Raw genomic sequence first — 13336 nt, 5'->3', positions numbered from 1 at the left:
TTGCAGGATCCCTGAAAGGGGAATAGTGGGTAGAAACATGTTGGATCACACTACAGTGAGACTAAAGATTTTGGGCTTTACTCTAATGGGCGTGAGGAAGAGCATAAGATTTTGTAGGATTTTGTAAGTATACCTGTTCGTAATGGTACAATCAAAACAATTCATCTGGAGGCAATGCATACGTTGGATTAAAGAGGGCAGTAACCTAGACTTCAGAGAATGGCTGAAAATGGTGGGTCCTTGAGAATGCATTAAGAGGAACTGCCACCATGGCCATGGGAATGGTTATGGGATAATGGATAGAAGTGTCGGGAATGCAGTATGGAGTAAGATTGACAGCTCATTGAACATAAGGAAAAGGGATATTGAAAGGAGTCAAAGACTTTGATGTAGAAAGAAAGAAAGAAAGAAAGAAAGAAAGAGGGAGAGAGAGAGAGGGAGGGAGGGAGGGAGGGAGGGAGGGAGGGAGGAAGGAAGGAAGGAAGAAAGAAAGAAAGAAAGAAAGAAAGAAAGAAAGAAAGAAAGAAAGAAAGGGACCTGGGTGACTCAGTTGGTTAAGCGGCCGACTTTGGCTCAGGTATGATCTCATGGTTCTTGGGTTTGACCTGCACTGGGCTCTGTGCTGACAGCTCGGGGCCTGGAGCCTGCTTCAGATTCTGTGTCTCCCTCTCTCTATCTCTGCCCCTCCTCAGTTCATGCTCTATCTCTCTCTCAAAAGTAAATAAACATTAAAAATTTTTTAAAAAATTAAAAAAAGGAAGGAAGAAAGAAAGAAAGAAAAGAAAGGTTTTGGTTGATAAGACAGAGTCCTGTTTGAGCCACCTTGAATTAGAAGTGCCTGCCAGAGTCAAAGGCTAAAACAATCCCAAGATAATTTGCAATGCACATCAGAAATTAAGATTAAAAATAAAGCCAGGGCTAGACTTTTACTTACTTGGGAATAATATGAATAGGGATAATGGTTGAAATATCTTTGCTTTGAGAGAAGTTCACCAGCAGACAGGAGAAGAACGTTACACGGAAGAGAAGAGAGCCAAGAATAGATCCATGGAGAACACTCCCCACTGAGAAGGTAGAAGAAGGGAAGAAAATCTTCCCTTCTCCCCAGAAAAAAAAAAAAAAAAATCCTCAGAAGGAGTAGTTCAGAGGCACCAGACAGGAAAGGGCCAGTGACCAGGGGTAGGGTAAGTAGGATCAGAAAGACTGGGCCAGTCTAACAGAAGTCATTTTTCTTGCACCCTGGAAATTTTGCCTTTAAAAGAAGGAAAGATCACTTAACTATAGATAAAATGTGTGTTTCCAGAACAGAGTTCTTTAAATATTTACTAAAGAGTTTCCTGATTTAAGCCACATGTAAATCAGTGGCTGCCGCTCACTGCCCTGGGAAGAGCCCTCTCTCACAGACATATGGCTGTTCTTTCCAGGACACCTCCAGAAGCCTAGAGATACATTAGTGGTTTTGACATCTCTTTCCCCCCATAAGGATACACCGCAGAGCCACAGGTCCACCAAACACTGCTTCTTTCTGCATCTGGCCCATCTGCCATGTAGACCAGGGGTTCCTGAGGCCAGTGAGTATCCTGGTCAGTGAAAATAATGTTCTGTTATCCACAGGCGTGCATTTTCTGAAGAGGTTATTTACCCTTCTGATTCTTAAAAGAATCTCTTTTATTAAAAAGGTAAGGACTATAACTGATTATATGCTTTTGTACAATGATGGGAGTTCCTTGAGGACAAGATCCCGTGCTTATAAATTTTGGTAACTTCATGGTGCTCTTTTGATCTTGGCTGAATGAATGGCTAATTGTGCTGCATTAGATGGGCGAGGAGGAATGATAAAATACTCATTTTGGCTCTAAAGCCTCTTCCTTGACTTAGCAAATATACAAACCTAGGAAACATATTCTCTAATGATAATGCTATTATTAATATAACTTGTAGCTTAAAATGAGTGCTTCAAACACACACTATCTCATTTATTTCTTCAATAATAGTGTGAAGTAGGGATTGGCATCTTAATTTCATGAAAGAGGAAGCTAAGACTGAGAGAAGGCATGTGATTTGCTAAAGATCGTACATCATGTGTTAGCTTATTTATCTCATGGTACATTCACTTGGAAATAAAAATGCTTATGAACATAATAGACGTGGCCTTGTTTGCTGGAATGCTTGTTGGTTGGCAATAGGTTGGTTTTGTTTTATATGAAGGAAAAATGTTTATTAACCTAAAATTTGATACTCATGTTAAATGCAATGCTTTCCAAATAGCTGTGCTATTGGATGACAGATACCACTACCGTATAGTGACTTCAACTTCTTGGCCTTATACTCGATAACATTCAATGAGAGTAATGAGGCCCAGGTTTGGGTCTTTGCAGGGTATATCACACAGCAGTATAGTGTTAGGTTTAAGAGCAGACCTTTGAGTCTGACTTATATTTCCAAGTTCTACTGAATGGTAATACCTCCCACGTATTAAATACCATATATGTCTTAAGGTCTCTTTCAACTAAGAGAGGTACCTGCTAAATTTCCATCCAAATCTAGAGCTTCAAGCTCCCCTATTCTACTTCCACCTTTTCTTTGAGTTCCCTAGAGTACAGAAGGAAGAAAGGATGCCACAGCAGCCTGCCGTTGATGGCCCAAGTTCGTAGGCTAGCAGGGGAGCTGCGTTCTCTGCCCCTGGCTTCAGTCCCTGCACCACAGGCACCCCTGGCCACTGTTCTACAGCAGTGCACTTGATCTCCCACGGGCAGCCATCGTGTCTCCCACAGTGTGGGTTTTGAGAGTCCATATTTACATACAGGCTGAACCTTACCTTCCTAAGCAAAGGAGAGTGATCTAAACCTTCACACAAAAGTGGAGGGGTGGCGGCAGTGCTCGGGATTTCTCAGACAAAAAACTGATACCTAAAACTGAGCCCTGAAACGTGAAGGACTTACAAACTAAGTAGGCAGTTCTCTGAAGTTGGAATTCAAACACTGCAGGAGGGATGAGGTCGTTGTGACCCGGAAGCTTGGCAGAAGCACACCAGTCTTAGGTGAATGTGTGTGCATCTGTTAACTGAGTAACGGGGACTGTTAATGCTCCATGCGAACTGAAACACAATTTTCTAAATGTGTTTGCTCAGTATCACTTTACATGTTGTTTTAGTGATTTTTTTTTTTTTTTTTTTTTTAAGATCGTGAACAAGGAAGCTACTTGATTGTCCTAATAGGCAGTTCGGCTTTTAGATGCCTGCAGTGACAAAGCGGGAGAACACAAGGAAGGAGGAAATTCTGTCCCCAGTGTGTGCTTGTCACTGTGTGCTGTTTGTGGGGAGACAGGGCTGCTGGAATACTGGAGTGCCAAGGGGCAGAAATATTATCTAGAGCTGTCTGGGCACTGACACTCTCTCTTCCAGAGAGAATATGGTTCAAGAACCAGAGAAGCCTCATATTTAGAAATACTCATTTAAATAGAAGCATCAGTTTGTATAAGTTGAAATGGTAATATCAACCTGAGTACAAAAGGACAGTATTGTAGAAGGCTCCTCTGCCCCGAGATTGTCACTGGGCGCAGCCGCCTCATAGAAGCCAATGTACAAAGGGAGAGTGCATAAGGATGTGCTGACCCTGCTTTTTCTCTGGGTTACCACTTCCTGTGGGCTCTGCAGCCTGGGCTGAATAAACTGGGGCCCGTGGCAGGTGTGTGTCTGATCTTTTCCTGCCGGTTGACAACCCAGTTGCATGGTGCATTAATTTTATAAATTGTAGTAAATGGGTAAAGCGTTATTTTCAAATACCTGACTTCACTAGTTCATCTTAAACCTTGTACATATCTTTTGGTTTTCATTATTTTTTTTCTGGACCTGTGTAGTTTAGTGTAAGCTAGAGTAAACTGTTTCAAAATCATGACCAAAATATATATGGTGAAGATAGGAAAAATTGATAAATCAGCCTCATCAAACATGGTCTATAATAACTCGTTATATATGCATCTGTATACACTCTTGTACACAGTGGGGACCAGGAAATACCTTGTTCCTAGAAAATCCTCAGAATTTAGCAATATTATTTATTCACTTGACTATGAATTGCCTTTTAAAAAATAGTATCTTCCAGCATATCCTTTAAGGGGGTTTTGTTATGAGATATTAATACTGTGTACATTTAAAAACCTGGTTTGCTTTATAGCTTTGCCAAGAAATAATTATTACTTATTTTACCTTTCACTCCATTTCTCAGAGATAATTAATGATTAATACATAAACTACTGTTTTTCAGGTTTGAACTCTCCCATCATGGCTTTCCTTGGACTCTTGTCTTTGCTGGTTCTGCAAAGTTTGGCTTTAGGGGCCACTTTCCCTGATGAAACCATTGCCGAGTTGTCAGTGAATATGTATAACCATCTTCGAGCCACTGGGGAAGATGAAAATATTCTTTTCTCTCCATTGAGTGTTACCTTCGCTATGGGAATGATGGAACTTGGGGCCCAAGGATCTACCCTGAAAGAAATCCGTCATTCGATGGGATATGACAGCCTGAAAGATGGTGAGTGTGCTTAGGTTTACATTTTCAAGGTGGTTTGACTTTAACTGTCAACTCAGTTATGCTGTCTTATGCTTCAGGCTGCAGTATTTACATGATGTGAGAAAGTGATGTCACGAGACGGTATGGCTAGGAGAACCATTAGGAAACCCAAGAAAAGTATTAATTCCTGGCTCCATCTTTAGCTGAGTTAATCTAAGGAAATTGTATATTTTATTAGTATTATTTCAGTAAGCCTCATTGTGATAAATAAAAGCACACATGATTCTTAATGAGTTTCCAGTCCAGAGGGAGAGACGCGTATTAATTATCACCTGAATAAGTGAAAATTTATAACTATGAGAACTGCTATAAAGAAAAGCAACATCATTCTCTAAGAATATCAGAAATTTTTGCTTGAAACCAATTGTGTCTTCATTTTTAAAGGAGCATCGAGAATTCCTTGAAATGTTTTATTGTTATGAAAATGTTATGTATTGGGGAAAGTTTTTAGCCAAAAGGTGTTTTGAAATCACTTTGACAGGATGTATGATTTTTATTTTAATGTTTTTAATATACATGAGAACTGACTCATTAAAAAGTTAAGAACTCAATAATTTCGAATAGATTTTTCTCGTTATTAGGTAAAAAAAAGTCTAGTGAAAGTAAAATTTCAAGGACTATTTTAATTTTTAAACCAGGTAATTAAACTTAATCCTTTTTCCTGATAATTATAAAACGAAGACCAATGTAATGAAAATAAACCTAAGTACTTTGAAAGGAAACAACCCAAAAAAATCTATAGATTCTGCCAAGGTATCACTGAAAATGAAAACTAATGCCAGTTGATAATACTAAAAGTTAATTTGAAAATCCGGAAGTAGCACAAATACCGGAGCCTCCTAATCATGTCTGTGTAGGGAACAAGTTAGTGCTCTTCCCTTGGGCTCCAAGTTCCATCAATCTCCCTTGCTGTGTTTCAGTGCTTCTCCACTCCCCGTGATCGTTCACTGTGTTTGTTCCACTAATAAACTTATCCTTTGTCATTTTTCAGGTGACGAATTTTCCTTCTTGAAGGATTTTTCTAACATGGTAACTGCTAAAGAGAGCCAGTATGTGATGAAAATTGCCAATTCCCTCTTCGTGCAAAATGGATTTCATGTCAATGAGGAATTTTTGCAAATGCTGAAAAAGTATTTTCATGCAGAAGTAAATCATGTGGACTTCAGTCAAAATATAGCTGTGGCCAACCATATCAATAAGTGGGTGGAGAATAACACAAATAGTATGTCATTTGGTTCCTTTCTTTCTGTAATAGTTTAGTTTTAACTCTCTTACTTCTGAAATTACTTGCCCCTCACTCCATTTGAATTTTTGAAAGATAGCATTTAGTTGAGTATCTGATAATTATTTCGTATAGATTATAGTCTTTTTAGAAGCATTACATATGAATAAGCATTTATGAAAGAACTTAAATCTTTTGGCATGTAAAGAATTTTGGCACTATTGATATATCAGTCTGAAATCTGTGTTCTCCAATAACGGGTTTCCTCTGTATGGTAATCTTAACCACTGTGTGGAACTTTGTTTGAACTAACTTATTTAATGAGTTAGATAGCAGTTAGGATGACAGTTGGTGGCCCTCTTAACAATATATTTAAAATAGAAAATAAGAGAGAGCTAAAAATCAGGGTTTGCTTTTAAATGACAGAACTATAGGATTTCTTTTTAAAAGAGCAGCCCATTTTAAACCCAAATAAATGGAGAAGTAGAAAGCGATAAGTTTATTTCAATATTTCTTTCTAATCTTAGGGCATCTGGCTGGCTCAGCTGGTAGAGCATGTGACTCTTGATCTTGGGGTTGTGAGTTTGAGCCCCACGTTGGGTGTACAGATTACTTGAAAAATAATCTTCAAAATAATAAAATAATATTTCTAATCTATACTTTAAAAATGTATTTAAGCTTTCCAAATGTTTCATATTTTATCATTTTATTTTCTAATTTTACCACCAACATAATTGAAATTAGAATTTAAAAAAATGAGACCAAACTGAAAGGAGATTACAGATGTTCATTAGATTAATTCCTACTGTCAAAACCCCCCAAATAATATCAATCTAATAAATTTTATGTGGGAACAACAAAAACCCTGACCATGTGCCCTATGTCCTATTATGCCCAAAATTCTGAGGCACCTTTGTAAGGACCTAAAGAAGTTCTATGATTAATAAAATGAGAGAATATAAATTTTGGTCCTATCTTTTTCAATTATGACATTAAAATGTAGGATAAAAGAAACTTATGTTTGTATTTTAACATTCAAAGAATAATTCAAGAATAATAATACATTTGGAATAGATTGGATTATTAAAAGCTATTTCCAAACTCTTTTTAAACATTTTCAGCTATCAACAAAAACCCAATGTTTTTGAAAATAGATTTCTAAAGGAACATTTCAAATGATAGAAATGATAGGTTTTCACTCATCTGTTTTCACCTAGTTGAATGCAGTTGTTATATTTGGTAGAAAGATATCCAGTGTTTATGGGGGGAAATTTTGAATTGGATGACATTTTAATCGTGTATGTTATTTAAGAATGAACTCTGAAATGATCATTGAGTGCTTAGTCTATGTTAAGAGTTTTACATGCATCACTGCAACTAGAAAGTGGTAAAACCTGAGATTCTGTTGTATGTGGTTCCGTAGTTTCTTCAAGTGTCAGGATCCTACCAGTTTTATTTTAGGTGGTGTGAATGTTTTAGATCCCTTAATCTGTAACTGTGTGTGTGTGTGTGTGTGTGTGTGTGTGTGTGTGTGTGTGTTGTGTGTGTGCGCACGCACGCGCGCTTGCTTGCTTGCTTAACATTTTTCCTTTGAAAGCAAGATACTTCCTTCTTTTTTTAATGTTTATTTATTTATTTTGAGAAAGAGAGAGAGAGAGCAGGGGAGGGGCAGAGAGAGACAGAAAGAGTCCCAGGCTCTGCTGGCAGTGCAGATTCTGACGAAGGGCTCAAACTCATGAACCATGAGATCATCACCTGAGCGGAAATCAAGAGTCAGATGCTTAACTGACTGAGCCGCCCACGCATCTCAAATGCAAGATACTTTCAATTTTTATTATAAATTTGGTAATGGTATACAGTTTTTCTGGATTACTCTATCAGATGGTAGTTTGGTAATATTTTGGTCTCCTTTCACCTTCAGATTTAATATGAATTTTCATCTCTCCACTTTTTCCTGCACAGATCTCTTGAAAGATTTGGTATCCCCAAGGGATTTTGATGCTGGCACTCATTTGGCACTCATCAATGCTGTCTATTTCAAGGGGAACTGGAAGTCACAATTTAGACCTGAAAATACTAGAACCTTTTCCTTCACTAAAGATGATGAAAATGAAGTCCAAATTCCAATGATGTATCAACAAGGAGAATTTTATTATGGTAAGATCTTTTGGCTTTTATTTTTCTTGTCTTGCTGTATATTAACAGCTTTTTAAGAAAGAACATGAAATATTTATTACACAAATGTCAATCTTATTTGGACTACAATTCAATTTCCTTGGCTCCATTTTCAAAGGCCTCTCTAATTAGATCCTGAGTGAATATTATATGCACTGACAGTTTTCCAATATGTTTCTTTAACTTATAAAGTTGATTACACCCACAGAGTGGCTTTATTCATATGCAAACACCTGACCTGTGTAAGAACATTCTGAGTTACTCCAAAAAGCCATTGGCTTTGGGGTGGTTGTCAGTGACTCATATGTTCCACTCTGCTCTTGCTTTGGATTCCTCACCACTATTTGAATTATAAGCATTTCTTTAAAATTTTGCTTTCAGACTTGTGTATGACATAATTATTCATTTACAGTTTCATTTATTGTGAGTCTATGAAATGTGATACAACTCAATATCCTTGGCATTATTTTCAAAGATATTTCATTGGACCGGAGCGCCTGGGTGGCTCAGTCAGTTGGGCATCTGACTTCGGCTCAGGTCATGATCTCATGGTTTATGAGTTTGAGCCCCACATTGGGCTCTGTGCTGATGGCTCAGAGCCTAGAGCCTGCTTAGGATTCTGTGTCTCCCTCTCTCTCTGCCCCTCCCCCGCTCATGCTCTCTGTCTCTGTCTCAAATAAATAAATGTTAAAAAAATAAGTTAGAAAAAAAGATATTTCATTGGACTTTTCAGAAGGTTAGGATGTTAATCCTTCTTACACACTATATTGAACTGTAATAATTTGTTATCATAGCAGAAATGTAATTGTAAGCCAAGTACATATTGGAACTAATAGTTCATGCTATTTAAAAGTATGATGTAAAATTAAAAGACTATAATCATAGTTAATCAAATTAACAGTCAAAATAAGAACCAAACATTTAACCAAAGTGTTTAACGGGATGTCTAAAGGACCTAGATCAGTTATAGGAAAATATTTATAACAAAAGCATTACATTTTCTTTTTGAAAATGAGGGAAATTTTAAGGTGGTGGTGGGACTGTTTGTTTTAAAGATTTCTTTATTTTTGTATGGAAGCCTGGTGAATTTAGCTGAGTTATTAGAACACAAAGCCAATTACCTAATTAACCTAATTACCTAGTTTGGAGGTCTTAAGCACTACAAATACACTAGATAACTACTGTAGAATGTAATAGATTTCATTTGGACTATGCTACTCTGGCCCCAAGACTTTTAGCTGTGGTGATAATACAGTCCCAGGTATTATGTGGTTAATTTTTCCCTTCTTAGAAATCTTAGTTAGATGGATTTCATCTAACTTGGATCCTGGGCTTCATTTTTTTACCCAGGACTTATTGTTGTTTCTAAAAATATCCCTTAAATATATATTCATTTGAAGTATCTCATTTAAAAATAAAAAGTAAGTCTAGAGAACATATTATGACAAATGTGATGTAATTCTGGGGATTCTAAAATAAAATAATTTCTTTAGGGCCGAAGAGTCACTTGAACTTCAGGGCCTATTTTTTTCTTTTTTTTAAACCCTCTTTTCCTCAGATGCCTGAAGTTTCTTATATTCTATATACTATTTTGGAACAAAGTTATTACAAATTAAAACTTTTATTTGAACTTTGATATGGGCCTTTAATCACCTTTCTTTTCCTTTTAGGAGAATTTAGTGATGGCTCCAATGAAGCTGGTGGTATCTACCAAGTCCTAGAAATACCATATGAGGGAGAGGAGATCAGTATGATGTTGGTGTTGTCCAGACAGGAAGTTCCACTGGCCACTCTGGAGCCATTGGTCAAAGCACAGCTGATTGAAGAATGGGCAAACTCTGTGAAGAAGCAGAAAGTGGAAGTGTACCTGCCCAGGTGAGAGGCTTCTGTGTGACCCCCTCTGATACATCTCAGAGGGAGAGATAGTAATGGAGGTTCTGATTCAGAAAAAACCCTTGCCACTGCTTTTGAATTTTAAGTCTTAGCTACTCTCTTCAACACCCCTTCACTCTTCCCTCCTCTTCCCCTCCTCACCTGCGCTTCCTTCTCCTTTTTTTCTTTAAACTATTCTTTTGTATTCAGGAGGTCCTGCCCAGAGACACAAGCTCACTTAGTGATTCATTCAGTGCTGTTTACCAAGACCTAGTTTCAGATCCTGGTCAATATTCTTAGCTTCATTTTAGAAGATTTCTCAATAGATTGTCTCTGAATATCATTTGCATTGGCAGTCTTCTGTATTTCATTAATATTTAAAGTTGATTATAGCTGGAGAGAAAATAATCTCCAACATTGTTGGGAGAAGCGCAAGCATGTTACCGTGCTGGGTGCCAAGATGCAACCATAAATAAGCAAGAAGAGGCTTAAAATTCTCCCTGTGGCTTAAATAATAAAATCTATGCAGGGTCCCGATGTTCTTCTCAATGCTGCCTCTGGCCACACACCACAACAAATGTTCTGTGGCATGTACTATCCACGTGGTTGTCGTTAGGCTACAGATAACCTGCTCTTGGCCTGCCTCTGGGTCTCCATGCATGTTTTTGCATTGGCCTAAAATGCCCTTCCCATGCTTCTTCGCCTGATATTGATGTGTATTTTTCCTTATATTTTTAAAGAACTTCTTCTTGATAATATGAGAAATTCAGGACTGTGTTAATGCTTCCCTTATTAAATTCCATGAATTAATGCAGCATCTCAAAATGCTTCAATTCTGTGAGGATGCAAAGTTATTTAGGGGTATTTTAACAGAATTCTAAATGAATGCTTAATAAGTATCACAAATCCTAATTCAACCATATTCACTAGAAAATGTGGCCTCCAGGTCCTGTCCACTGAGAAATTGAACGTGGCAGAAGAAAATTAAATTTTCATTTTCTAAGAGATACTCTTCAATTATGGAATACTTTAGCTTGCTTTCTCATATTAATGCCTGATACTAAACTAGACACAGTTAATTACCATGCATCCATTTCTCCAGAAGTTCTATGAACTCTTCCTCTGCATGGTTAATGCATAGAGAGAGAGGTTAAATAGCTAGATAAGATGAATGTGGTTTCCTTTTTTAAGAAATTGACGGTTTTCAAATACTTATATGTAGGTAATAATCAATGGGAAACGATCCATCAAATGTTCAATGAAGGTGATGATTTTTGTGCCCTCATTTTAGCAAACGTAAAAATTTTCCGGTAGCCATTTTCTAGGTTTACTCACGTGTCTGTTTTAAGTGGTTTGTATAGTTTTATTCACGTGGAGATATTACTTTGAAAACACAACTTTGCATTTCTGTAATTTGACCACATTCTTGTCCTGCTTGACAGGTACTTTTATTTTCCATTACATTAGATTGTATACTTACAGGTTTTAAATGCTTTTCTTAAAGGGTATAAAGGTGTATGGTATTTTAAAGAGGAGAATGGGCAACTACTTTTGCATTTTTATTATTTTCCCCCCTTAACAATAAGTCCTACAGGAATCAAATGCTGAATTGAAATTGTGTTTTTATCAAAAATACAAAACTCTATTCAGGAGAGGGTAAAAATTTTCCACCTATATGATATAACCAAATCTAGTGAAATACCAAAAGGTTTATGCACAGTCATACATTTCTAAGATTTAAATGAGATTACCAGATATTCTTGCAATTTATTCATACTAGCAAAAATAGTTTGGCTAATATATGTATATATATATTATATATATAATATATATATATAATATATATATTATATATAATATATATATATAATATATGTAAGATATCTAATAAGCACTTGAGAATAATGCCTGGCACAGATGCTTATATTGTAAGCATCATATAATTATTATCTGTTATCACTATTATTTATTTTTCAGTGTACATTTTTTTTTTTTTTTTTTAATTTTTTAACGTTTATTTATTTTTGAGACAGAGAGAGACAGAGCATGAATGGGGGAGGGTCAGAGAGAGAGGGAGTTCAGTGTACATTTTAACTCCTAGTATTCACCTTGTGTTAATCTATAGGTAGCTTTATATATACTTTTCTTTTAGTAGGATTTTTTTAAAAACCTTGCTCTGATGAACATTACCTTCTTCATTATATAAGGTAGAAAAGATTTTTCTAAAATGAAAATCAAATATCTTGGAATACTTGGAATGCAGATGTACCTGGCTGTCGTATCTTTCCACTCTTTTGTAGTCTCAGATTTGTCATTTTTTAAAAGTTTATTTATTTATTTTGAGAGAGAGAAAGGGAGAGAGAGAGAGTGCATGCATGAGTGGATGAGGGGCAAGGAGACAGGGAGAGAGAGAATCCCAAGCAGGCTGCATGCTGTCAGCACAGGGCCCAGCATGGGGCTTGATCCCCCAAACTATGAGATCGGGACCTGAGCCAAAACCAAGAGTCTGAGGCTCAACTCACTGAGCCATCCCGGCTCCCCTCAGATTTGTCATTTTTGATCAGAGTGCTTGAAATCAATGGACATGAAGTGGTTTTCTATTTTGTCAACAGAAACCATCCTGTTATTTTGAAATGATTGCCTTAGAAATACAGCACTTTAGTTTGATGTTTGTAAAAGAAAACTCATATATAACCCATCTGATTTTGTTTTTTAATGTGAGTGCTTTTTATAGGTTTTTCTACAGAAGCTTTCTTGATTAGTTTCTTAATGGCCTATAAATTTTCTAAATCTCGTTATATGTAACATATATTTATTCTTTCCTAACACTAGCTCTACACAGCTCAGTCTCCAATGCTTCTGCCTCCTACATACCTCTTCAACTTACTCAGAAATTTGCAAATGCATGATTACGTTATTAAAATGCGCATGCCTTTTGGGTTTAAAAGAGCAATGTTGTGGCTTTTTCTTTTTAAATTCAGTGGGTGAAATATAAAAATCTGTAGGTTGATTGTTTTTAAATAGCCATTGTTGGAATTCTAGTTATTAGTGGTAGGAGGCCTTGCAGTCAAACAGAATTTAGCTCATGTCCTCATTCTACCACCTACTAGCTGTGTGATTAGGGCTAAACTTCAGTTTGTTCTTCTGTAGAAAAGAGATAACAATGCATAATCTCATGGGATTCTGTGAGATTATCATTAGGATGATTAAATGAGATACCATATGGGGCGCCTGAGTGGCTCAGTCGGTTAAGCATCCGACTTCGGCTCAGGTCATGATCTCGCGGTCCGTGAGTTCGAGCCCCGCGTCAGGCTCTGTGATGACAGCTCAGAGCCTGGAGCCTGTTTCAGATTCTGTGTCTCCCTCTCTCTCTCTGACCCTCCCCCGTTCATGGTGTCTCTCCCTGTCTCAAAAATAAATAAATGTTAAAAAAATTTTTTTAAATGAGATACCATAAGTAACAGGATTTGCATAGTGTCTGGGAGCCCTCAGTGTA

General features: G+C 36.9%; 1 protein-coding gene across 2 annotated transcripts in view; it reads left to right on the top strand.

Moving 5' to 3' along the window:
• Nucleotides 1-13336, top strand: part of SERPINI1 (serpin family I member 1) — a 71745-nt gene that overhangs the window by 41253 nt on the left and 17156 nt on the right. For both annotated transcript variants that reach the window (XM_042954581.1, XM_042954580.1), the window contains exons 2-5: nt 4266-4532; nt 5563-5793; nt 7756-7950; nt 9639-9843. In XM_042954581.1, coding sequence (XP_042810515.1) covers nt 4283-4532; nt 5563-5793; nt 7756-7950; nt 9639-9843 — 881 coding nt within the window. In that variant the 5' untranslated portion in view covers nt 4266-4282. The remainder of the gene's footprint in view (nt 1-4265; nt 4533-5562; nt 5794-7755; nt 7951-9638; nt 9844-13336) is intronic.

This window comes from Panthera leo, chromosome C2, assembly GCF_018350215.1.
Source record: "Panthera leo isolate Ple1 chromosome C2, P.leo_Ple1_pat1.1, whole genome shotgun sequence".
NCBI lineage: Eukaryota > Metazoa > Chordata > Mammalia > Carnivora > Felidae > Panthera > Panthera leo.
This window is presented reverse-complemented; position numbering and strand designations above follow the sequence as displayed.